The following is a 27,087-nucleotide window of genomic DNA, read 5'->3' as shown; positions in this document are numbered from 1 at the left end:
ATTTTATTTTATTTTATTTTTGGCTAAGTTCAAGCTTTTTCTATTCTCTTCAATGAAAATTTATATAAGCTTAGGTCTCAAAATAGAGCCAGACCTTCACTGGTGGGCCTTAGATAGCAAAATAGACAAGTATGTTCGACAAGTAAAATTGGAAAACAACAACAACCAAAACCCTTAATTTCACCTGGTGGGAAAAGTAAAATTGGGAAGTAAGAAATAAATATAATTTGCGTCTTAATTGTCAATGGTAGAAGGTCACCTGTAACATGCTCTAATAGTCAGAGCATAAGTCAATTTCAATATTGCTGAACATCACAGAAACAACAAGAGATCTAAAACTAAAACGGAGACAAGATGCCTAAGAAATTAAACCCACCAAGCAAATTAGTCAAAACCAAACATAACCTGTCCACTGGCATTGGCTAGCTAACACGGACTAAACTCTCCCAAATGCACAGAGAAACTGACAGGTATACACACAGACACAAACACAATGACATCCCTGCTCAAACATGCCACCATGAATCCACATTGTGGACCTGAAAGTTGCATGCTTATTCAACTTGTAAACACATAGTTCATTCTGCCTAGTGCAGTTGAAAGACATAAGACAGAAGAGGAGAAAACGTACAACAATAGATGCAGCAACAGCAGGAAAAGGTAATACAGAAACAGAAGAAAACAGAGAAGAGAAGGAAGCAGCCAAGAAGGAAGGGAAAAAGAAAGAAGGGGGGAAGGAGCTCTAGCTCAACCAAATATTCTTTTGTTCATTCCAAAAAATCCTTTTGGATTATATCAAGAAGCCATGCATGTAGCTTGATGAAACACCTAAAAAACCCACAACACTTTCAAACTGCTCTTATCTAATATAATAACCTAAGGCTACTTAAATTCTACCCCAGAATCTACTAGGAAGTCATAAAGAAAACTAAAATACATTCAGATAAATCAAAGGCTCCTAATTACATAAAACTAACATCCTATATCTGTCAACTTCTGAGTCCAACTCATAATCCACCGTCTTACATGCTTGATTGAGTAGTGAAATTAGTTTATTTGAGCTAGTAGATGATAACTGATTAGGAATCTGAGTATTTGAAGAAAACAACAATGACCATGCTTTGAACTTGAGAACAAACATAGAACAACATTTCTGATAAAAAACGGTGAACCCTCATTCACTTACAAGTTGAAGAACCATTGAGATACTCATATGAAGGTGTTCCCAAGTAGAAAGGTTGTCCCCTGTCCATGTTGCAGCATACCTCTGGCTACCTATAAAACCAGCTCTGGTTAAAACAAAGGGACGCTTCTTTTCATTTGCCAATTTCAGGCCTTCATATGTTGATCTTGCCATAAGCAATCCATAAACCTACAAGGGAAATGCAATATAAATAAACAAAAATTCTGGTTCTGATGCTGGTTCTGATGCTTGTTATAGTCTCAGCAATAGTTATAGTTTAATTTGCAAGACATCATTTCACCTCTAGATGAAAATTCAGTAAATCAAACAAATAATTATTCTAAAAAAATCTGATGAAAAATATTAAATGTGAAGGATCAGAAAGAGCTGAAGATACTACATTGTGGTAGTGCGAGTGATTTTGACAACCTCCCAGTTCAATATCTCCACGATGAACATTGCTCTCAGGCATTGTTTGTGTTACAGTCTGAAAAGAAATATAATAGACCATGAATCCAATAAAAAGCATACAAGGAAACTAAGAAAAAAAAGCATGCAAGGAAGTAAAAAAGAGCCCTGGGCATTACCTTAAAAACAGTTGGTTCATTCATATCATTCCATATACCATCAACACCATTAGAAACGAATTCTTTGACCAGATTAGCCCACCATGAGCGAGCTTTAGACTGCGTAAAGTCAGGGAAAACACACGGCCCAGGCCAAACATCACCTAAAAAATAAGGAGCTTGGAGTTAAAAATTTAAAAGAACAAACGGACTAATGCAAGAAGGCAGCGAGACTAGGAAACTACAAATCCATGAAATCATTACCAACAAAAGGCTTTCCATCGGCTGTTTGAATCCATATCTCTCTTTCAGAACCACTATCATAAACAAAGTACCCTTCTTCACATTTGATCCCTGGGTCAAGCATCCAGATTGCTTTGAAACCACTGACATGAAGTTCTTCCACTAAGGATTTTGGGTCAGGAAAACGCTCCTGTAATAAATCACAATAGTTAATTTTCCCATGCCAATAATAAAATGCCTACAGAACATCCAATTAAAAATGAGTTATGGTCTGTTTATAATACATCGTGAGTTTTACCAAGCATGTAACCTGGATATGAAACCATTTAGAAGTGGCAATACAAATTGGATAGCTTAAGAAGTTAAAACCTAGCTTTATCTTCTACTTATATAACCAAAAATGTAAATAATTTGAAAGAAAAATCCCCCCCCCCCCCCCCAAAATACCTTCTTGAAAGTATTTAATAAAGAAGAAAAAATCATACAAAGCAATGAAACTTTGATCTATACCAAATATGTTAATGGGCACTAAGCTGTGCCAAAGATAGCTAGATATAAGGGAATGAAAGGATAAAAAGAAGATCATTGTTGGTACAAAATGGTACTGGCTGAATGATAATGAAGGATGCCAAGGAATTTATGGCACAACAAATATGTATGCAGAAAGAATGTCCAAGGAGCACATTCCAGGTCAAAAAAGAACCAACAGATCCATCAATGTGAAGACACAATTTATGGCACAACAAATATGTTTACAGTGAACTTGTCCAAGAAGAACATAAGAACATGCCTGGTCAAAAGTGAAACAACGAAATCCATCCATGTAGTCTATATCCATCCATATAACATCACAAGGTATACCCTTCTCTCGGAATGTCCTCGCAATCTGCATATGTGAATGGATAAGTGCAACTACAGGGAACAAATACTAGAGATTAGAGCAACTATCAAAAACAATAGAAACATCATTACAATATTGTTTTTGTAATCCAGAAAGAAAATACAAAGGAAAAAACAAATTTAGCTTTTACTAGAACGATGTGTCAGAGTCAGCTTTTACTCCTCAGAAAACTAGAAAGCAAAAGCATAAACAAATTATTAAGAACTATACAGTTTGAAAAGAACAATGAATATACAGTTTGAAAGGCAAAATTTAGGTTGCAGGTACATAAATATTGTGAAAGAGAGAATTAGCACTTGGTACAAATTAACAACCTCACGAACACGTGTATCAGAGTCATAGCTCCAGCGACATTGCTGATAGCCCAGCGACCACTTAGGAGGCATAAAAACAGTACCTGCTAAGAAAATTACCAGTTACCAGTCACAGTAGATGAAACTTATTAACCAAAAGAGGGAGACAAGGGCAACCACAACAAATAAATTAACATCTGCAACATCAACTAAATATCAGACAGCTCTGTTACAGAACAAATGTAAAGAATATGAATTACATCAACAATTACTTCATTTGAGTACGGAGCACTAAATTTAGTGACACGTGTATGACATGAATGGTGATCTATGTTCCAAGTAAATTATGCATGCACATCTCACTTTGGAAATGACAGCGAAGGTACCGGGTAGCTTCACCTTTATGTATTGATTGCATACCTAGATTCCAAGAATTGGATAAATATGGAAACATGCACCCTAAACCTCTTACTTTTGCAACCTAAACTGGTAGAGTGCAAATCTTTATCAATCTTTTCCTATCAATTTGATCCAATTATAGCAATCCAATAGGACAAAAACCACACGGGAAAAACACTTTAGGAAACTGTTGAGGAGGAATTCACAATGGCAAGAGGATAAGAAGATAGATTCCAAATGCAGATAAAAATGACCAGTCTGAATAAGAGAAGATAAAGCCCCAGCTGTTCGTAAGAAATAGGAAGAGATGAAGCTCAAGTTATTCCTAAGAAGTAGGAGAAAATTTCTCCCCTAATCTGTTGTGTTTGTATTTTAATTCCCTAAAATTTAGATAGAAGATAAGTAGAATTGTTGTATATATAGCATCTTGTAACCGAGACTTAGAGTGTAGCAGTTGGTATTTTTTCAATCCTATTACTTAGAGGATATCAATCCCAAAGTTCTCTAAATTTGTTCATGGTATCAGAGCCTGGTTTTCGGTGATCATTATATCCTCTTTTTCACACCAAACTGCTGCAAGATGGCTAGTTCTTCACCGACTAGTGAATCCTCAACTATCAGCCCTACTACCTCTCGATCTATAGCCCCAACTTCTGACCCTATTTCGTTAGATCACCATACCCTTCAAAATCACTCAACATAAACTCAATGGGACCAATTTTCAGGAATGGCCTCAATCAGTCATGTTGGTTATGAAAGGCAAAGAAAAAGTGGGATACCTAAGGGGGGGAGTTTCAAAGCCGGATCCTGAAGCTGCCAATTATGAAGCATGGGATGCTGAAAACTCCATAGTGATGGATTGGCTTATCAATTCCATGGAGCCAAAGATAGGGAGGACCTATCTGTTCTATAAAACAGCAAAAGAAGTATGGGATGCAGTCCAAAGTCTTTACTCAGACATGGAGAATACAACACAGTGTTTTGAAGTTCAATCAGTCCTAAGGACCACTCGCCAAGGTAACAATTCAGTGACTGATTACTATAATATACTATCTAAATTATGGCAAGAGATGGATTTGTTTTATGATATTAGTTGGGAGTGTACAAAGAATGGGGTGAAATATTCAAAAATGATATAAAAAGAGAGGGTCTTAGATTTCCTACATGGGCTCAACTCTAATTTAGATGAAGTCAGAGGAAGGCTGTTAGGAACAAAACCCTTTCCATCTATCAAGGAGGTTTTTGCTGAAGTTCGGAGGGAAGAAAGCCGAAAGAAGGTCATGCTCCATGCATCACCTGAAATTAATAATCAGAGTGGCTCAGCCCTTGCTGTTTCTAAACCAAAAACAGCAACCACTTGTGAGGAATTTCAGAAAGAAAGGTAATGGTGTGATCATTGCCAAAAGCCCTATCATACCAAAGAAATTTGCTGGAAAATGCATGGGAAACCAGGTAATTGGAAAGGGAAAGGTCAGAAGAAGCAGCAAACAGCCTATGCAGTAGATGCTGAAGAAGGTAAAATTGCAAATTTTTCAGTTGCCCCAGATCAATTGGAGTTTTTACAACAGATTTTGAACCAAACAAGGGTTGCAAAATCATCAGATTCTATAGAAGTTCCTAATCCAACAGCTTCCCATTTGAAACAAGGTAATTTTCATAATTGTTACCTCTCTAAATTGCTGAATATGAATTATTGGATAGTAGATGCTGGGGCTTTTGACCATATGATCGGATCCTCATATGGAATGGCTGTGTTACGTTGTTGTCTTGAGTATAGGATAAAGTCATTTCTAGAAGATCAATGAAGACAGTGTACAAAAGTGGCTATTGAAGATTTAGATAGGAAATTATATCCCATGTGAAATTAGCGAAAGTTATGGGGTTAAACTATAATTATCTAAAGTCTTCATTGGGATGTTTGATGTTTTGCCTTTGATATAATTTTGATGATGAAAAACAACTGTATTTTGATGATGAAATAAAGTTGAGAGAGTTCGATGTTAAAGAATTTTATGATTCAAATATTCTTTTTTATGTTATTATTTATCTGTTCAATTTTTTTCTAAAGAGAATAGTCGACTATGTGTTTGTGTTCTGTTGACTATGCCTATAAATAGTCGATTGTGGGTTTATGCTCTGTCGACTATGACTGGAATAGTCGACTATGTGTTTATGCTCTATCGACTATGTCTCAAATAGTCGACTATATTTTTTGATCTGTCGACTATTCTCATGGTTCTGTCGACTATGAAATTTCTTCTGTCAACTATATGTATGTATGATGTTATAAATTTTCTTCACATTTTTGTTCTGTCGACTATCCCATCTCTTCTATCGACTATGCCTTGTTTTATTTATGAATCTGTCGACTATCTATTGTCTTCTGTCAACTATCTCTTTTCGCAGAAAGCTTCCAACGGCTAGTTTTTCAAATCCTAACGGTCTCAAACGGCTAGTTTCGGGCAAAGCTTTTGGGAAGCCTATAAATACAAATCAAGAATGATCAAGAGAAGGCTAATGGATGGGAATGAAGTGAAGTGAGCTTAAGGATTATTTTATACTTCTCGATTTACATCTGTGCTTCAACTTTTCTCTCAGAAGGCTTTGTACTAAATCTGTTTTATTTGATTCAAGCCTTGTATCTTTATTGAGAGACATTGTAACTAAGAGTGTATACTCTTAGAAACTCTCTTTTGTATCTTTATTGTTTTTCCTAGCTTGTATTGCTAGAGGGCTTGCTTTTCAAGCAAGAGGTTGTATTTCCTAATTTGGTGCTAGAGGGCCTATCCGAAGTGATAGGAGGGTATAGTGGATTTGTTTGCAAAATCCTTAGTGATGAGCTAAGGTAGTGGATTAGGCTTGGGTTAAGCCGAACCACTATAAATCCTTTGTGTTCTTCTATTGCTTGTGTTATTTGGTTTGTTTATCATTGCTAACATTTCATTATCCTCACTTGCATTAAACTTTTATTTTGCATCAAAAGAATTTCAAGTTTCAAACAATTTTTTAATCTACTCAATTCACCCCCCCTCTTGGTGTGTGCAATAATACCTCCCGGTCTAACAATGTCCGCCCTATTATATAAATAGAGGGAAAGGGGTAGTCGGGTGAGAAGAAGTGGTTCTCATTCTGATATTGTGCGAGTGCAGTGTGTGAAAGGAAAGGCTTGTCAAGAAAGCTCTTTGTAATCTCCAAGAAAGATTGTACTCAGGTGGAATAAGAGTGAGAGACTTCTTGTAACTATTCTACACTCGGTTTCTAGTGGAATTGCTCTTGGACTAAGGTTGGATGTAGGGTTTCTTTTCATGCAATCCAAACCAGGATATATCACGCAACTCTTGTTTGTGGTTTGGTTGTTCCTTTCTCTGGTTTTTCATTCCTTTAATTTTATTCTTTTAACTACAATTGCATATTGGTTGGTTAGATTTCAGGTGAGGAGTGTGAGAGTTTAGCACTTGTAAGCATTGTTTGAGTTATCTAAAGAGCTTCTAATCATAACAGATTGGTATCAGAGCCAAGCCATTCAAGAACTGCCAAGAACCCTAGAAATCAATGGGTTTTACTCCTGCCATGGCTTCCACGCCTTCTGCCACTAGATACGACGCTGAGAATTTTGATGGAACTAATGACTTTGGGCTTTGGAGAATTAAAATGAAAGCTTTGTTGGGTAATCTATGGTTAGATGAAGCCTTAGAAATTGAAAAGAAGTTGCCCAAAACCATCGCTAATGAACAGAAAAAGGAAATCAGTGATCGTGGGAAAGAAATAAACAAGAAAACTTTTAATACCCTAATCTTGAGTTTAGGAGACAAAGTCCTAAGGAAAGTGTCTAAAATGGAATCAGCAAAGGCATAATGGTCAAAGTTAGAAAGTTTTTATATAACAAAATCACTTTCAAGTAGGTTGTACTTGAAGGCTAAGGCTGCGTTCTCTTTGCTATTTTCAAATCATTTTTAGTTTTCGATTTTCTAAAATAATGAAAACGCATTCTCTTTATTGTTTTTAAAAATGCATTTTTGAAAACAAACAAAAAAAAATATAAAGAAAACTCAAAATAACAAAAAGTTGTTTTGAGTGTTTTCATCCAAAACAAACTTCAAACTCAAAACATATTTATTTATTTATTTATTATTGTAATGGGAAAAAATATTACAAAATTCATTAACTTTAAAATGTATATATTTTTTTAATAATATATTAACATTAAATATTTCTAATTTACCGAATAATCAAATTTATTGAATAAAATATCATTAAAAAATTATTTTCAAAATTTCAAAGATCGCATTTTCTAATTTTCTGTTTTGAGAAATAGTTTTTCAAAATGACAAAGAGAACGCGCTTTCAATTTTCTAAAAACAGATTACCAAAACAGAAAACTGAAAATGAATTCAAAACTGAAAATTGAAAAGCAAAGAGAACGCAGCCTAAGTTTTTTACATTCAAAATGCAAGAAGGGCAGAAACTTCATAGTCATATTGATGATTTCAATAAACTATGTCTTGATTTGGAAAACATAGATATAAAATATGATGAAGAAGATAAGGCTCTTGTATTATTGCATTCCTTGCCTAAGTCATATGAAACCTTTGTGGATATCCTTAAACATGTAGGGATACATTAACCTTAGAGGATGTGCATTGAACTCTAAGAAGTTGCAATAGAAAGTAGAGGAAAAAAGTGTTGCTAGTGATGTACTCTCGATGGGAATTAGAGCGGATAGGAATGATTCTAGGCAAAGGGGTAGGTCTAGGTCAAAATCAAGAAATGACAGGAGAATAACTAAGTGCTATTACTGCCATGAGGAAGGGCATATCAAGAAGAATTGCCATAAGAGAAAAAAAGAATTCCTAGAGAAAAACAATCCTGAAAACACCTCATCTATATGTGAACACAACTATGATAGTGCTGATGCCCTAGTAGTATATGGAAAAGCATGGATACTAGATTCGGGGTGTTCTTTCCATATGTCTCCACATAGGAAATGGTTTGTGAAATATAGAGATTTGGTAGGTGGTAAGGTGTTATTAGGCAACAACCCAAGAGTATAGGATTAAGGGTATTGGAGATGTAAGATTAAAGTTGCATGATGGATCGGTTAAAAACTTAAAATCTGTAAGATATGTCCCAAGTTTGAAAAGAAATCTAATTTCCCTAGGTGATTTAGATAGAATTGGTTTCTCCTATAAAGGAGATAATGGAGCCCTAAAAGTTGCTAAAGGATCCCTAATAGTGATGAAAGCAGTCCTCAACAATGGTATTTATGTGATGCAAGTTTACACTTTGTGTGGAGAAGCTGCAGCCACTAAAGAGAAAGCCTATGATAAGTATAGGCCATGGCATTTGAGGATGGCTCACAATAGTGAGCAAGGACAAAAGGAGGTATCTAAGAAAGGGATATTAGGAGAGGGAAAAGTTGCAGATGTGGAAAATAGTGAATCATGCGGATTTGGTAAAGCTACCAAAGTTAAATTCTCCCAAAAAGACCTTGAATTCGTCTATAGCCCCATTAGAGGTCATTCATTAGGATCTATGGGGCCCTATCCAAACCTTGTCTCATGGTGGAGCTAGGTTATTTGTGCCTATTAGAGATGAAGTTTTCCTATGAAATCCCAAGCAAACATGAGCTTGCTGGAAGGTTGTCTCTGGTGTGAAGGGTTATGAGTAGTGGAGTTTGGAATTAGGTATGCCTAGGTCTATTATAGCTAGGGAAACAATGAAAATTCCACCATGAAAGACATAAAATTAGACAATTCTAATGTCAAGGAAGGTAATCTAGAAGGCTGTGTAATATAAACAGCAAGCAGAATTTCTTGAAAATGTCTTAAATAGCCCCATGAACCAGGACTTAGCAGTAGATAATCTGGAAAATGATGTAGACAGCTCCATTGATCAAAATCCAGGTTAGAAAAGGGAAAGGGAAGTAGGATCATCTAGTATAGCAGTGAGCAAAGGAATGGAAGGTATAATGTTGCCTAGGATAAGTAAAAGAAGGAATATAATACCACCAGAGAGGTATGGAGTTATGGTCTAAGATTCCTATGCACTGTTAAGTTCTATAAAAGAGGCTAGTGAGGAACCTATTTCTTATGAAGAGGAAATGCACTCAAAAGACTCCAAATAAATGGCTGGTTGCCATGAAATGAGAAATGGAGCTGCTTTGGACTTTAGTGGATGAACCCTTAGAATAAAGGGCTATTTGAGATTAAGATAGGTGCTGGAAATGAGAAAAGCCTAGGTAAAAGACTAGGCTAGTGGCTATTAACCTAGGACAGCAAATTAAGACTTAATTCTTGTTTAAATGGTGTCACTAACAGCCTTTCTCCATGAAGTTTAAGAGGAAATGATCTCATAGAATAGCCCAAGGGATTTGAGATTAGAGAGAAAGGTAAGCAAGTATGATTGCTTAGAAGGTCTCCCTATGAATTAAGTCAATCCCAAGGCATTGGTATAAGAAATGTGATTCTCTTATGATAGTCCAAGGGTTTAAAATGAGTGCATTTGGTAGCTGTGATTATTTCAAAGATATGCCTAATGAGATGTAAATGTATCACCTCGGGTAATCAGTTATAGAGATCCTCATGTTAAAAGCTGATATTTAGGTCAGCAGTTGAAGTGTAGGACCTAGGAGAAGCTGGGAAAATATTAGGCATAGAAGTAAAGTGAAATAGGCAGCATAAGGAAGCCTAGGTTATCCAAAAGACGTACCTTTGTAAGCTGGTAAAGTAAATAAGAGAGATAAGCAGTCCTCTAATAATGAAGCAAACATAAGAGAAATGAGTAAGGTTCCTACTCAAATGCAGTGGCAAAGCCTAAAGGCCGGAATTGGCATGCTATGAGTGAGTATAGCAGATTTAAGGCCAATCCGGGTAAGGTTCACTGGGATGCTGTGAAATTGGACACCTTGATATGTAAAATTAACATCGGATATGGATTTGGTTTATGGTGGAGCAAGTCTGGAAGAAGAACCATGCATTTAGGGTCTATTGGCTGCTGATTATACAGCAGAACTCCTGGGAGGAATGCTAAGGTTCAGTTGAGATGGAATAGCCAATGTGCAGTCCACTTGACTAAGATTTAGTCCCACCACGGAAAGGATCAATCATATTGATGTTAGGAATTTCTTCATTAAGAAAATCCTTGAGAAGGAGGAATTAATCCTAAATAAAAGGTTGCAGGTATAGACAATGCAGCTGAAATGTTGTCCAAGGTTGTTCCATTGATAAAATTTGCAGCATTATTTTAAATATTCTTAATGTTTGTCGTGTTTGAGTGATCAGAATTGTGTAGCAGTCCAAATGAGAGCAGTTTCAGTTCATCTGTTGGAAGGCCCAAGGCTTTGATGGATGAAGAATGGATCTATACTCAAGACAATGGTAGAGAATTGTTATGTTGTTGTCTTGAATTTGTTGGCCCTATTCTATAAATAAAGGGAAAGGGGTAGCCGGGTGAGAAGAAGTGATTCTCATTCGGATATTATGTGAGTGCAGTGTGTGAGAGGAAAGGCTAGTGTCAAGAAAGCTCTTTGTAATCTTCAAGAAAGATTGTACTCCGGTGGAATAAGAGTGAGGGACTTCTTGTAATTGTTCTACACTCGGTTTCTAGTGAAATTGCCCTTGGACTAAGGCTGGATGTAGGGTTGCTTTTCATGCAATCCGAACCAAGATATATCACGCGACTCCTATTTGTGGTTTGGTTGTTTCTTTCTTTGGTTTTTCATTCCTTTAATTTTGTTCTTTTAATTACAGTTGCATATTTCTGTTGTTTGGTTCAATTTCGAGTGAGGAGAGGAGTGTGAGAGTTTAGCACTTGTAAGCATTGTTTGAGTTATCTAAAGAACTCCTAATCATAACAGGCTGATTACAAATAGTGTGAGAAAAATATAAAGGTAACTATGGCAGATGGTACAATATCCTATGCTGAAGGGGAAGGTTCGGTATATTTAAGCGATTTATTATTGAAATCAGTCCTATATGTGCCTACATTATGATGTAATCTCTTGTCCATCAGCAAAATTACTAAAGAAGTGAATTGCAAAGTAATTTTCTCTCCAACTCATTGTGTATTTTAGGACTTAATTATAGGGAGGATGATTGACAATGCTGAGGAGAAAGAGGGTCTATACTATGTGAAATGAGTTGCTGGTGATTCTAGGTTTCCTAGTTACTTAATTCTTTTTTATCTTCTGTTGTTTCAGATTCTAACATCTATTTGTGGCACAAACGATTAGGCCATCCAAACTTTAGATATCTAAAAATTTTGTATTCTTTATTGTTTGGCAATAAAATGAGTGAATCTTTTAGGTGTGAACAGTGCATTCTTGCTAAGCAAACAAAATCTGTTCATCCTCTTCATTCTTATCAACCTACCAAACCATTCTACCTAATACATAGTGATGTATGGGGACTAACAAAAATCCCAAATCTAACCAACATTTGTTGGTTTGTCACATTTATAAATGACCATACCAAGGTGTGTTGGGTGTTGTCATGTCCCTAGGAGTAATGAAAAGGTTAATATTGTAATAGAGATATAATAAAGGGTAATCTTGTAATAGATTTATAAAAATTGTTAAGATATATTTTCGCAAGTGATTAGAGGCACATGGGAGCATGTGCTAGGTTGCTAGAAGGCAAATATGCCTATATAAGGTTGTTGTAATGGGTTTGTTTCTTTATCCAGAAATTAATGAGTTGAAATCTGATTTCTCCTCCTCCGAATTCTCTCCATTTCTTGATCTTCATCTCCTTCTTTTCTGTTCTTCTAATCCCCCTAACACTTCTTCTAATTTCCCCCTCATTCTTTCAAATCTCCCCTTAATTTCCTTTTGTTCTTGGCCTTAGCTGAATCGGATTCTTTCGATTCCCAAACTGATCCTAGGTTAAGCCCTACGTTCATGACAAATTGGTATCAGAGCAATCGTTCCTCGACTGTGAGTTCTGAAATTCAGTAGTTGTCCGATCAAATTTGAAGTAAGCAAGCCAGATTTGAAACAGAGCATCGTTCCTTGGCTGTTAATGTCCGACGGCTATCAACAACTCCTCTATGATTGATTTCCAATGATCCAGGCTGCGATTTTTGGCGACCCAGGCTAGTTCAAGGAGCTACCATCTACCGATGGTCCTCAGCCAGTCGTTAAGGTTGCGGTGAGTAAGGAGTCGATTCTTCAAGTTGATCGGAAATTATAGTTGAATCGAACTAGAAGATTTCCAACCGTAAAATCCATAGCGACTTGCTCTTCAAAACGCCGAGCACCTCTAGATTCGATTCTTGAAAGGTGGAATAGGCCAGTGATTCTTGGTTGTGATTTAGTCATTCTGATCCAAGCCATCAGGATCCTAACGATCGTGATCAAATAGGTGAATTGCGGTGACCCACCGCGATTAGCTAGGAATTGTGAACTGTCGATCCACAGTAGGTAGTGCAATCGGAGCCAATCCATTTAGGAGGCGGTGCTAGAGGCGCTTCCTAGCAACAACTCTGACCGCTAATTCAACAGAAATTATCAAGCGGCGTGTGAAGGTGAGGCAGATTCTAGCGAATTTCATGATTACGGCAGGTCCGAGTCCTGAAGACGAAGCCAGTGGTTGACTCGAGGTTGGAAATTCAGAGGTTGCCTGACTTTTGGAGGCGACTTGAAGGATGGGATCTATTGTTCAAATCCGACTGTGACGTACGAGGAAATTCTGGCTATACTAGCGGCTGGATCCAAGTCGCTACATGTGGTACAGGCAAACAAACCCAGGCAATCTTGGTTGTTGTTTCCCAGTGACGGTACTCTGTACTCAGCTACTACTTTGTAATTTTCGATCACTTCACGATCGACGATTCCAAGGGTGTATTTTGGCGTGATTAAGATTCGATTTGAAGGCAATTCAAAACCAGTAGTTATCAGCTACTGCATGGTGATTAGGCGAAACCTATAGGTTTATTTCGACTGAGATTTTTAGTGATTTAGAGCAGCAAAATTGATTAATTTGATAGGGATTGAGCAGCGAATCAGTGAAGAAGAATTTTGTATACGGTAATTCCAATCAAATTCTAGGTTGCTAGTAAGGTAAACAAAGGGTAATTTTGACTTTGAATTCTGGTTAATTTTGTTTGAATTGATAAGGCAGAGAAGAGCAGACAAGAAGCAGTTAAATTCATTGAAGGCCCTAGATGTGGACATATTGATGGAATTTGGCATCATATTGGATCCTTAGACTATATGTACCAGCAATCTTAATTTGGTAGCTATTGCAAACCCAAGGAAAATGGTCTATTACCACTTGAAGAAAGATGCAGCCTTGACTGCAATTAGGGGTGTCCAAAAAAATCGGTGCACTGCGAAAATCGATCAGACCAAACCAAACCAGACTGAATCGGTCGATTGTTTTTTTTTTTTTTGCAATCAAAAACGGTTTGGAGGTTATACAAACCGTGTGGTTCGCGGTTTATATAGTTGGTGGTTCGGTTTTAACCGAACTGCCCAAAAAAATATAACAAAAAAATTATAAAAAAAAATATTATTATAAAAACCACCCAATAGCCCCTTCCCCCACCCATGCAACCCTAATCGGCACCCCTACAATTGCAAATCCCTCGGCACCCAGCGGCCCAGCCCCTGCAATTGCACTCGACACCCCACCCCAGCCCTTGTCGCACCCTTCCATCGTCTTCTCTTATGCTTCCAAGTAGGTGTGTGTACAATCTCCAATAGGAAATGCCTAGTCCATCTCGAGTTAGAAATTCAGTTTCTAGAATCATTAACAGTAATTATATTGAGACACCCACAGTTCTCAGCTTTGTTGTTGACGTTAGGAGGGGGAAGGCGGGGGAGCACCGCATTATTGAAGCACATTTGTTAAGGCTTTTGTACAATCGACACTTGCAATGACGGTTTGTAAATGCTAGGACAGAAGCTGCCTTGTTAGTGCAGAAACATAATGCAGAGGTAAGGGATTTAGGAGTATGTTTTGTTTGTCTGAATATTTTTAATTTGGCTTATTAGTTCCCAATCTAAGACTCTCTGTTGTAGTTATATTCAATTAAATGTACGTATATATATTTGGAAATAATTGTATGTTGCATATTCATTGTATGATGACATGCACTCTTTGATGTTATGTCACTGGTAATCATGATGGTAATCACTGGTAATCTTTATTTATCATTTTTAAGTAGCATTTTTAGTGGTTTTAAGGCTCACTTATACCAGATTTTCAAATCGCGGTAAACCGCATCAAACCAGATCGCAAATGCGATACGGTTTGGCCGCACCCAAACCAAATCGGTTTGGTTTGGTCGGAAAACCACACCAGCAGTTTGGTGTGCTGAAAATGGTTCAGACTAGCCAAACCGCACCACGCACACCCATAACTGCAATAACCGTTATTTTTGTTCCAGTTGATGAGAATTTAAGAACGACAAAGAAAAGACCTAGAAATAGAAAGAAAGGAGGATGATCTACATAGAAAAGGCTGGAATTGGATGAAGAGTAATGGCTACTTGCGGTAAGTTCTTGGGGACAAGAACTCTCTCAAGAAAGGGGGAATTGTCATGTCCCTAGGAGTAATGAAAGGTTAATATTGTAATAAAGATATAATAAATGGGTAATCTTATAATAGGTTTATAATAATTGTTAGGATATATTTTAGCAAGTGGTTAGAAGCACATGGGAACATGTGCTAGGCTGTTAGAAGGCAAATATGCCTATATAAGGTTGTTGTAATGGGTTTGTTTCTTTATCTAGGAATTAATGAGTTGAAATCTAATTTCTCTTCCTCCGAATTATCTCCCTTTCTTGATCTTCATCTCCTTCTATTCTGTTCTTCTAATCCCCCTAACACTTCTTCTAATTTCCCTCTCATTCTTTCAAATCTCCCTCTAATTTCTTTCTATTCTTAGCCTTAGCTGAATCGGATTCTTCCAATTCCCAAACTGATCCTAGGTTAAGCCCTAGGTTCATGACATGTGTTTTTGTTGAAAGAAAAATTTGAAGTTTACCAAGTATTCAGAAAATTCCATCAAATGGTTCTTAATATTTTTCAAATCTTAATCCATATCCTTCGATCGGATAATGGAAGAGAATATTTTTCAACTGAATTTGAGACCTATTTGAGTGAGAATGGCATTGTTCATCAAAGTGCATGCCCCTATAATCCCCAACAAAATAGGGAAGCCGAAAGAAAGAATAGGCATTTGCTTGAAACAGCTTGAACCCTAATGTTCACTAACTAGGTTCTTACTTCCTATTAGGGAGAAGCCATTCTCACGGCTGCCTATCTCATCAATAGACTCCCCACTAGGATACTCAACTTCAAAACTCCCTTGAGTACTCTCATCAATTCCTATCCTCTTCTTACCCGTATGCTAAATTCCTTGTCCCTAAAAGTCTTTGGATGTATAGCCTTTGTTCACCACTACCACTCTAAATTAAAACCCAAGTCCTTGAAGTGTGTGTTTGTTGGTTATTGTCCCACATAGAAAGGCTACAAGTGTTATTGCCTTAACACTAAGAAATTTTTTTGTCTCTTGTGATGTCTCTTTTATTGAGAATCAATACTACTACCCTATCAAACCTCTGTAGGGGGAGATTCCTAGTGCAGAGCAAGGTAGGGATGGCTGGGATGTTAGTATTTTGCTTGAAACAGTGACCACTTCTACTCTTATTCCGGATTATGTAACTAATCAAGGGGGAGAACAGATAATACAATAGCAAATTCAGCACATTCAAGAAGAAATTCCTAAATCATAGCCACCAATCAAGGTGTATTCTAGAAGAATGCCTCTTGAACCAAAGCAAAACCAATCATTAACCCTGGAAGTAGGTCCGATACCTAAAGCGGATGAAAGGAATGAAGCAACAGTGCCTATTGTGGAGGATAATAGGACTGAAAATGCATAACCTAAATTCTATGATTTGGATATTCCAATTTTTTGGAGAAATGGGGTGAGATCATCCACTAAGTATCCTATTTCTAACCATTTGGTATATTCTCGTTTATCTCCAAATCTCAGGGCATTCACTACAAGGGTTGATGAAGTGCAAATACTTAAGAATGTCAATGAGGCCTTACAAATACCAAACTGGAGAAGGGCTGTAATGGAAGAAATTGATGCATTAAAAAAGAATAGTACATGGGAAGTGGTGAATCTGCCTCAAAACAAGAAAGTGGTAGGAAGCAAATGAGTATTCACAGTAAAACACAAAGCTAATGGAAGCATTAAGAGGTACAAGGCCAGGTTAGTGGCCCAAGGCTTCACTCAAACACAAGGTATAGATTATGAAGAGACGTTTGCACCTATTGCAAAGCTCAATTCTATACGTGTGCTATTATCCTTTACAACTAACTTAGATTGGGAATTACATTAGCTTGATATAAATAATGCATTTCTTAATGGGGATCTAGAAGAGGAAATATATATGAAAATCCTTCCCGATTTTGAAGAAAAAAGGAAAGTTTGCAGACTAAAGAAATCTTTGTATGGACTGAAACAATCTCCTAGGGCTTGGTTTAAAAGGTTTGACACCACATTACATTAGCTAGGGTATCAAAAGGGACAATCTGATCACACATTGTTCACCAAACATGCTGCTAATGGTCTGAAAACTATCTTAATTGTCTATGTAGATGATATTATTGTTACAGGTGACAATTAGCAAGAAATTAAGGCACTAAAAGGACAGTTGCAACAAGCATTTGAAGTTAAAGACCTTGGACAACTGAGATATTTTCTAAAGATGGAAGTATCAAGAAACAAAGAGGGAATTTTTATTTCTCAAAGAAAATATACATTGGATCTATTAAAGGAGACATGTAAGCTTGGTTGTAAACCAGCCAACACACCATTAGAACCCAACTGGAAAGCTAATGAAGATGGGGCAAAAAAGGCAGTTGATAAGAGTAGATACCACAGGTTAGTGGGAAGGCTGATTTATTTGTCTCTTACTCGGCCTCATATAACTTATGCAGTGAGCAAAGTGAGTTAATATATGCATTCACCCATTAACAAACATCTCAATGCTACTTATCATATCCTAAGATATCTTAAAGGAACTCCTAGTAAGGGTATTTTATTCAAAAAGAATTAAGATCAAGGGATTTAGTGTTTTGTAGATGCCGATTGGGCAGATTCCTTAGAAGACAACAAATCAACCTCTGGTTATTACACAAAATTATGGGGTAATCTTGTGACATGGAGGAGCAAGAAACAAAGTGTACTAGCTAAAAGTAGTGCTGAGGCAAAATATCGAGCAATAGCTCAAGTTATTTGTGAAGTAATATGGTTGTTGAAGTTCATGGAAGACCTGAAGATGCCTAATACTAATCCTACAAGGCTATATTGTGACAACAAATTTATCATAAGTATAGTAAATAATCCGGTCCAACATGACTGGATGAAACATGTGAGAATTGATAAACAATTCATTAAACAAGAGATTGAAGAGGGTGAAATCAAACTGGTGTATATTCCTAAAGGTTTACAAGAAGCTAATATTCTCACCAAGGCAATGAACAAACAAGGTTTTGAGCTAATTAGTGGCAAGCTGGGAATGAATGACATTTATTCACTAGTTTGAAGGGGAGTATTAAGGAGGAATTCACGATGGCAAGAGGATAAGAAGATAGATTCCGAATGCAGATAAAAATGACCAGTTTGAATAAGAGAAGATAAAGCTCCAGCTGTTCCTAAGAAATAGGAAGAGATGAAGCTCAAGTTATTCCTAAGAAGTAGGAGAAAAATCAGGAGAAAAAATCGGGAGAAAAATTCTCCCCTTATCTATTGTGTTTGTATTTTAATTCCCTAAAATTTAGATAGAAGATAAGTAGAATTGTTGTATATATAGCATCTTGTAACCAAGAATTGGAGTGTAGCAGTTGGTATTTTTTCAATCCTATTACTTAGAGGATGTCAATCCCAAAGTTCTCTAAATTTGTTCAGAAACCAGTAAACCAACTATCATAAACCAAAGTATTCAATAAAAACCAAAATAAAAACAAATGAGTTTTTAAGTTCTGTTTTTGGTCAAAATATCAAAGATAGATCCTGATACAGCCAAGTCATTGAGTTCAAATCTAACAGGCCAATATTAGTTATCCTATTTCCATTGAATCAATTATCAGTCACAAGTAGTTGATTCTTGTTTCTTGCATTAGTCATCATGAGTATTGATTGTTGGGTTTTGCACCATTTCTGATGCTAGAGATAGAACACTAAGAAGAAAGAGCACTAAGTTTATTTCGATGCGAAAATACACCACTTTTGTTAATATTTTATGAAATAAACATGTGTATGTATTTTCACTCTAAATTTGTCTATTTCTTTGGACAGTGGCATATAGGCTTCTTATGCAATTTTTATCTCAAAGGAACTACAGTGAGAATTAGACAACCGCTCAATAAAAATATCCAAGGACATTATCAAGTATTTTAACAATCCAAATAGCTTTTAAAAATTACGAATTGCAACAGATATTTAACAAGCCAAAAAGGACTATCAAAGATTTCCAATTACAAAAGATAAAAACATTGGTCGAGGATGCTTACCAACTGCATGAGATAAAGAAACCAAAACATTGGTTGGTGAAGCAAATGGACCAATTGTTATCACAGGATATGATGATGAAGAAACAAACTTTATAGTTGATTCTTTCCTCAAGTCAATCTGAGCAGAATGAAAAGAACTGATAAAACAGATCATCCGTATGGAAGTCATGAACATGACAGAATGAAATAAATTAGAAGCACAAGTACCTCACACTGCCGTGGTGTATCTGCAAGAACCCCCAGTGCCTCTCCACTCGGAAGAACAGCCAGTACCCAAGGATGTGATTGGTACAATGGTGTAGTCCCAGGACCATAACCCAGTGCATCCGTGTTCCAAGTAAAAACCTATAAATTAAAAATTGCTGAGTAAATGAAACAAAAATAAAGCACCGGCTAGAAACCAAATTTACTTACTCTCTTCCCTGTCCGTTCAAGCTGTCCACTAACCTCTCCAGTTCCATAGAACGAGGTACAAGTTGGAAGCTAAATTGAAGCAGATTCAGTTACATGAGAGAAAAACATTAGAAATTTTACAAATATGTAAATAAATAAATTAATACAGAACACAAAACTCCTACCATTGCAAGATTGGGAACGAAAAAAGTGTGGAATGTGGGAAGAGGTTGTTTTCTTAGTTTAAACTTTGAACTGCCCCAGGTTGCAAAGAAACAAAATATACCACACGTTAAAATGACGTTTAACTGACCTCAATTTCAATAATTTGTTGCCCAAGAACACATTTAAAGGTTGGGGTATATGATGGGACTTTGTGACTATTCATAAGCGGCCTGTCTCTCTTTTCAGGATTAACAAAAGAAAGACTTGGAAATGCTGAATCCCTATCATCCACTGAACAATCGAATCTGAAGATCCCTTCCTCAAGAATAGGCTCAAAGATCATTTTACCGGATTTCACGTCTGTTACTGCCATCTCTTTGGACCCAACCATCTTAGAAGCTCTCAAGTTCCCCCCCAATCAACCCCTTGTTAAACCTCTTCTTTCTGCAGCCCCAATATTTGCATCAGGAATCTGCCTCAATGACCAAAGCGAACTAAACAGTTAAAAAAACAAAGAAAGCAGAGAACAATTTTATCAAAATAAAGCCAAAACCCAGAAATCAAGCATAAACCGTTGTTAGATCAACCATATTGCATACCTCTGTGGCATTTGATGAGCTCCTACTATCACTTTAATCACCGCGCAAAGAAATAGAACAATACAGTTCACTCACCAAGTATTTACAGTACCAAACTCATTAACAACTTAACACATACTCAACACATAACTAAACACACTTCACACTAATCTAAAGAATGCTTATTATTTCGAAATGCCTCTTCCTTTCCGGAGCCACATCCCCAACTTAAGATTTTTTTTTTTAATATCCAACAACCTCCTTCCCGAAAACTGTAAAGATTCCCCTGTACCCTCCCTTAAAAGAATCCCCCGAACCAATATTTGACAGGAAATGCCACATGGATAGCAAACAAAACATCAACATAAATAACAAGAAAACACCAAGCATTGAAAGCCCAGAAAACAAGCTTCCTGATCAAAGGCACGCATCTTTTATTTCTACAAGCAGAAATAAAAGTATGATACCAAAATATGATCATCATGTAATGAAGACAAGAATCTCTTGGCTAGTTCACAATTTCGTTTAAACCCAACTAATTAGCCTTCCAAGTGAGTGAAACTGTTTGGAGAAGATCAAATAATTGCAAAATCAACTCCCCATAGCCTGACCTGACGGAATGGGGCAGAAAAAATGTCGATAATGTCGTCGTGAAGTGGGTCTGAGGAGCAAATCCACGGCGATGGACAGGCTCAAGCTTCTTCAATTGCCTACTCGAAAACGCAGAACTAGAGTAGAATGAAGCGAGACCATGCCCACGAATCTGATACTTTCCTGACGATATACGGTACTTGAGCACTACTGTTCAATAATGGCGTCGATTCCATCGGGGCTTGTGGCCTGACAAGAAAGAAAGCCACGTGATGAAAGGGAAAAAGGGCGGGTAAAGGCGAGGCAGATCAATCATTGAGATCGCGGTGATTGGATTTGGCGACACGTGTGGGATGAGTTCGTCGTAACCATCTACTCGTGAGGAAGCTCGATCCTGCTGCCTGTCGGGCTGTCTCCTTAGACTATAGTTCAAGACATTTTCTTTGGAATTCTTAGTTCTTAGCTTCAAATCTTGTTTTCTTAATTAAGTAATGTTAATTATAATAACAATAAATGTAAATTAAATATAAATTAATTTACTACTAGTTTATTTTTATTTCTGTTTTTTAATTTAATAATTGTTACTTTTCTAATTCTTTGAATAAATATACAATTAATTGATATTTAAAATGTAATTCTACTCTTAAGAAAAAACTATAACTAGATTTCGCACTCTAAATAAATAAATATATAAGATATTATCAATTTGTTTGATAAATTATACTGGGCACCCCTAATTTTCAGTAAATTATACCATGTATTTATCTCATTTTATAAGTACAAACTATACTAATATGTCATTTGTTAAATAATTGTTAAAAAGGTTATGTGATTTCATAAAGTTTTATAGGAACTTGCATATAGCATAAATTTTTTTTCATAATAATTTAGTAAATGTAGTCAGGTAATTTTTTTAAAAAATAATTTTTATATTTGTATCAAATGGCTTAAATATAAAAGCAGAAGGAAAAGCCTAAAGCTGGCACATGTGTCAGGCTCATGAAAGGGAGTGCGATTTTGTTCACTCCCTTTTAACGGGGGTGAACAAAATTGCACTCCATGAAAGGGATCCCATGACCAAAGGGCTATTAGTACAACCAGCAACAACAGTAGCTGCTCATTGCACAAAGGGGCTACCTTGAATAGCCTTTTCACACTAATGGGGATGGCTTGATTCCTATAAACTCGTTTCTTTTTTCTGTCCTCTCATGTGTATATAAATATATTTCACAAGAAAATAAGATTTAAAAAAAAAAAAAAGATAAAACAAAAATTTCTTTTATATTGACTATTTTATGAAAAAAAATTATGAGCCTTATAAAATGGGAGAACATAGAATGATCTTCCGCTTGAGAAAATTGAAATCATAAGAGTGGGTTTGATAAGGGTAAAAAATGAGGGTGGAATTCGAATTCTATCTAAATTTCAAGAAATTCTATTAATCAGTTTTTCAATTTCATCTTAATTAAAAAAATAAAGATTTTCTTTGAAATAAAGAAATTTAAAATTTCTAGGGGTTTGGGTGAAAATTGGAATTCCATGAAATTGGAATTTCACTCTCATTTTTCACCTCTATCAAAAGCATTCTATAAATGTAAGAAGTGAGGAAAAAAAATAAAAAAATAAAAAAATGATAAAAAAGAAAAAATTAGTGAATGGAAAAAAAAAATTCCACGTCAAGGTGATAAGGAAAGATTAGGAACATAGGAAGAATGAATAAAATCATTCTTAAAAAGACTCGGAAAGTAAATTTCTCTCACATATAAACTATTTTTAATTCATGCCTTTTTGTGTTGTATAAGAAATTGATTTTAAAAATATATATATATTTTTTTTTCATTTACATTCATGATCATATATGATTATATTATTTTATTTTATATCACTTAGGCCCAAAATGATGTGGTTGAAGACCTTCTAAGAGATGCTTAGGGCATCGATTGAGAAAATTCTTGGAAACATACCAACATTATCATAAATGATATTGTGGAGTAGAAATTTATATTTTATTTCACATACACATTTTATATAAATATTATACTTTAGCTTAATGCATATGGCGACCCTTTAATAATTCAAAATTATACCATTTAGTTCTCAATGCGCAAAACATAAGGATTTGATATTTTTACTCTTAAAAATTATTGTTTTAAGTTCTTATGTGAGATAGTGTTAGTGCATGCATAGAAGTGTTCAGTTTGGCAAGTGAACACCACGTCAGTGAAACACATCAAATTAATCTTAATACATAAAAATGACCTTTGGTCCCACAATAATTAAAAAATTTAAAATTTGGTCACTTATGTAAAAAAAAGACCAAATTTAATTAAAAAAAGACATAAATTTCATTAAAAAATATCTAAAAATTTTATAGAAAATATAAAAAAATATATAAAAATAATTAAAAAAAAACCTAAATTTCATTAAAAAAACTTAGAAATATTTTAAAAAAATTGATGGGGTTTATTTTGTCACTTCTTGTTTAAAACCTCACTTGATAATTTGTGAATAAAATTTATGGATTCCATGAAGTTTTTGTTACATTTCATTTGAACTCTTGTTATCATGGTTCCCATTAGGTCTTTTTATGAAATTTGGTCCTTTTTTTATTTTTTGGGTATTTTATGAAATTTAGGTTATTTTAAGTATTTTTTTATGAAATTTGTATGTCTTTTATGAATTTTAGATATTTTTTTTTATGAAATTTATGACTTTCTTTAATCAAATTTAGTCTTTTTTTTTCATATCAATGACCAAATATCAAAATTTTTAATTGTTGATCAATTAAATGTCATATTTATGTATTAAATCTAATCTGATGTGTTTTGCTGACGTGGCATCTTATGTAGTATAGATAACAGCTCCGTTTACTCTTAATCACATCAAGAACTTAAAGCAACAATTTTTAATAGTTGAAATACTTGAATCTTGATGTTGTGTATATTATGGATCAAACACTATATATTTTAATTGTTGAAGGGTCGTCATATGTATTAGGCCTTTTACTTTTAATGGTTTCTCACTTAGGTAGCATTTATTAACCAAGATATGAATTAAAAAGGGTGATATACGAAAGTATTTCAAATTTCAAACAAAAGTATTTTTTATTTTATTTATTAAATTTATTTAATAATTCACTGAAAAAAAAGTTACGTGATTTATTATCTGAGATTTTACAAATAAATTTATCTATCCTTCATCTAGGGATGACAATTGCAACCGAAACCGTGGGGAACCGAATCGGTCAACGCGGTTAAAAATCGTTTGACTGGGTAATGGTTTGGTTTGGGAAAAAACCGAACACTATTTCAATGGATATGGTTTGGTTATGATTTTCACTAAAACCAAACCAAAACCCGAACCGAATGGTGGGTAACCGAACCGAACCAAATAAAACCAAACCGAATATATACATATATATAATATATAATATAATATGTATATATAATATATATTATATAGAACCTAGCCCACCCTAGCCCAGCCCAATTATCTTGCTTGCAAACCCTTCTCCCATTCTCTTCTTCTTCCTCTCTCGACCTCACTTTCGCTCTCTCTCACCTTCGCTACCTCTCCCTAGTCTGCGCGTCCTCGCCCTTGCTCTCTGCATCTCTCTTGCTCTCGCTCGCCCTCGTTGGATTTCTCTTGCTCTCGCTAGGGCTCGGCCCTCACTCTCGCTAGCTCGTCCTCAATCTCTCTTACCCTCGCTGCCTTATTTCTCTTGCTCGTCCGCGCGAGCTCGCCAGTCACCCTTACTCTCTACATCTCTCTTGCTCTCGCTCGTTCTCGCTGGATCTCTTTTGCTCTCGCTAGGGCTCGGCCCCTGCTCTCGCTCACCCTTGATCTCTCTCACCCTCTCTGTCTCTTTTCTCTTGCTCCTCCGCGCGAGCTCGCTAGTTGCCATCGCTCTCTGCATCTCTCTTGCTCTCACTAGGGCTCCGCCCCTCTTGCTCTCGCTCGCCCTCGATCTCTCTCACCCTCGCTGCCTCTCGCTCCCTGCCTCATCTCTCTTCATATTAATTTATTTTTTATATTTATAATTTTGTTAGATGGAGTTTACTCATTCATTTCAGATGGATATGCATTAATTTATGAAGAATATATCAATGTTGTTGATGAAGGTATTAACTTTCGTAGCTAATTTTTTTTATCTTAAATTACAATTTAATTATGCAAATATTAATTTATTGATCTTAACAATTGAGGTTTGGAGATGTGATTTTATATCCAAGAAGTTTTGTAACTTTATGCAAGAATAAGGTAACTTTATTAGAATTTATCTTTGTTTGTTGTGAAATTATCAAAAATTTTTATGAATGCTATTTGTCTTTATTTGTTGGTATGGATTAAACTAAAAAAATCATGGTTAAATTGAAACCGAATGGTTTGATTATGGTTTTAAATTTTTAAAACCAAATGAATAATGGTTTGGTTTTGGTTTTAGTAATTTAAGTTTGGTTTGGTTATAGTTTTGGCAAAAACCAAAACCAAACCAAATCATTGCCAACCCTACCTTCATCTAAATAAATTTATCTAGGATTTTACAAATAAAAAAAAGATGATTCATATCCCCCCCATCTCATAAAACGTTCACCTCTCCTATTCAATTTTTTTTCTTTCATCTTCATTTATTTTATCGTCATGTTTCAACTGAGTTTTTGTCGTTGCCTTCTTCTTTATGCTTCAATGGCGTAAGGTAAAGTTATTATCTTCCATTTTTTTTAACTTGTTTTTGTCTTTCCTACGTTGACTACCACTACCTGTATCGTCGGCAGCCATCATCGCTTGCATCGTCAACGGTTGTTGTTGCCTCCATTGCCTACATCGTCGGCGGCCACTATAGCTTGAGTCCGCTGCTATCTCTTGCGTCGTTAGCAGTGGCAACCATTGCCTTTATTGCTTGCATCGTTGGCGAGCGCCTTCACCTTTGCCTGTGCCTATTATTGTACGTCGTCTCCACTGCGGCCTACTTCGCTCGCTGCCCATACTGTCCTACTTCGATGTGATGTTGTTGCTTGATTGAGAGAGTGCCCATTTCATTTTACTTTTTCTATCTTGATGATTTATGTTTCTATAAGTAATAAGCAAGGTTGTATTGTTCTTGGGCATCTTTTAACCATTTCATTTTGTTACTTCTTTGAGTTGTATTGTTCTTGATGATTTTGCTGGTTCTTTTAAACTTGTTAGGGATATTAACAAACAATTTTGAATGAATTTAGGAATAGGAATATTTTGGCAACAAATCCTTATTTCGATGCTTATATATCTACTTTAAGCAACATATGAAAAGAAAAAATATAATTCTAAATATATTTCAAAAATTTTAAAAAACAGATTGATAGAAATTTTGAAATACTTTATAATTTTATTTTAATTATTTCATATTTTGATCGAAAAAACATTCTAAATTTATTTTAATACAATATTAACTTGTTCATTTTAATAAATATTATTTTAGAATGTTTATTTTCTAATTTAGATTCATTCCTTAAAATATTCAAATGTTCTAGGTGAAACAAATGATTCGAAGGGAAAAGAAGTTTAGGTTTTGAAAGTAAAACCTTAAATTTAAAAAGTTAAATAATAAAAACAAAAAATCAAGCAAATAAAAAATTTTGAAAGTAAATTTTTTTTGGCTAAAAGTGTTATGAAAAATGTTTCCAAAATAAAAAATTCCTAAAGTATGACATAAGAACATACTAGAAGGAGAAGATTGTTTTACGATCTGTTCCTTTTCACGGGTTCAAGTCACGTGTTCTCCATCGATTGGTTTATATGTCTCACTTAGGATGATCATTCTTGCGTGGCGGCCCCTTGTGCTCGTGTTCTTGATTATATTAGGAGAGATAAACCGTAAGTTGAGTCTTTGACCCTTACATAGGAAAAGAATCGAGCTCACTACTTATTGAATTGCATTAGCATATCGTTCATCCTTTTGTCATCCAATCTATGCGTTAGGGCTTATGTCTCTCACTTTGATTTAGGCCATGCGACCCCTTGAGAGAGTTGACTATTTAATCCCCTTCAAAATATATTTAGTTCCAAATATTTATTGAGGTTGTAATAATTTTTTGAGGAAAATTAATGAATTACACTCTCTTAAACACTGTCCTTCCCTCTCATGTTGCCACATCATCACCGTGGCCAAGGTTATTTGGGATAAAAAGACAAATTATTAAAATTTTTAAATAACAAAGAAAACCTAATGACAGAGTTAGATGACGATAAAAAGAAGAAAAGTG

General features: G+C 35.5%; 1 protein-coding gene across 5 annotated transcripts in view; it reads right to left on the bottom strand.

Annotated features, from left to right (window-relative positions):
• The window catches only part of LOC127814179 (uncharacterized), a 29,091-nt gene extending 7,889 nt beyond the window's left edge, over window positions 1-21,202 (bottom strand). The window contains exons 1-11 of one of the 5 annotated variants that reach the window (XR_008026296.1): window positions 20,866-21,202; window positions 19,825-20,148; window positions 19,533-19,601; window positions 19,326-19,463; window positions 19,119-19,236; window positions 3,208-3,290; window positions 2,783-2,878; window positions 2,014-2,182; window positions 1,771-1,913; window positions 1,584-1,670; window positions 1,187-1,372 (exon numbers count right to left, since the gene is read on the bottom strand). Coding sequence is in view for 4 of the 5 variants with exons in the window: in XM_052355494.1 (XP_052211454.1) it covers window positions 1,187-1,372; window positions 1,584-1,670; window positions 1,771-1,913; window positions 2,014-2,182; window positions 2,783-2,878; window positions 3,208-3,290; window positions 19,119-19,236; window positions 19,326-19,463; window positions 19,533-19,601; window positions 19,825-20,067 (1,332 nt within the window). In the remaining variant the exon portion in view is untranslated. The other 4 variants (XM_052355494.1, XM_052355491.1, XM_052355492.1 and 1 more) reach the window with 4 other exon arrangements.
• Between the last annotated feature and the right edge of the window lie 5,885 nt (window positions 21,203-27,087).

Source organism: Diospyros lotus, chromosome 12, assembly GCF_014633365.1.
Source record: "Diospyros lotus cultivar Yz01 chromosome 12, ASM1463336v1, whole genome shotgun sequence".
NCBI lineage: Eukaryota > Viridiplantae > Streptophyta > Magnoliopsida > Ericales > Ebenaceae > Diospyros > Diospyros lotus.
Note: the sequence above shows the minus strand (reverse complement) of the source record. Positions and strands in the feature narration are given on the sequence as shown.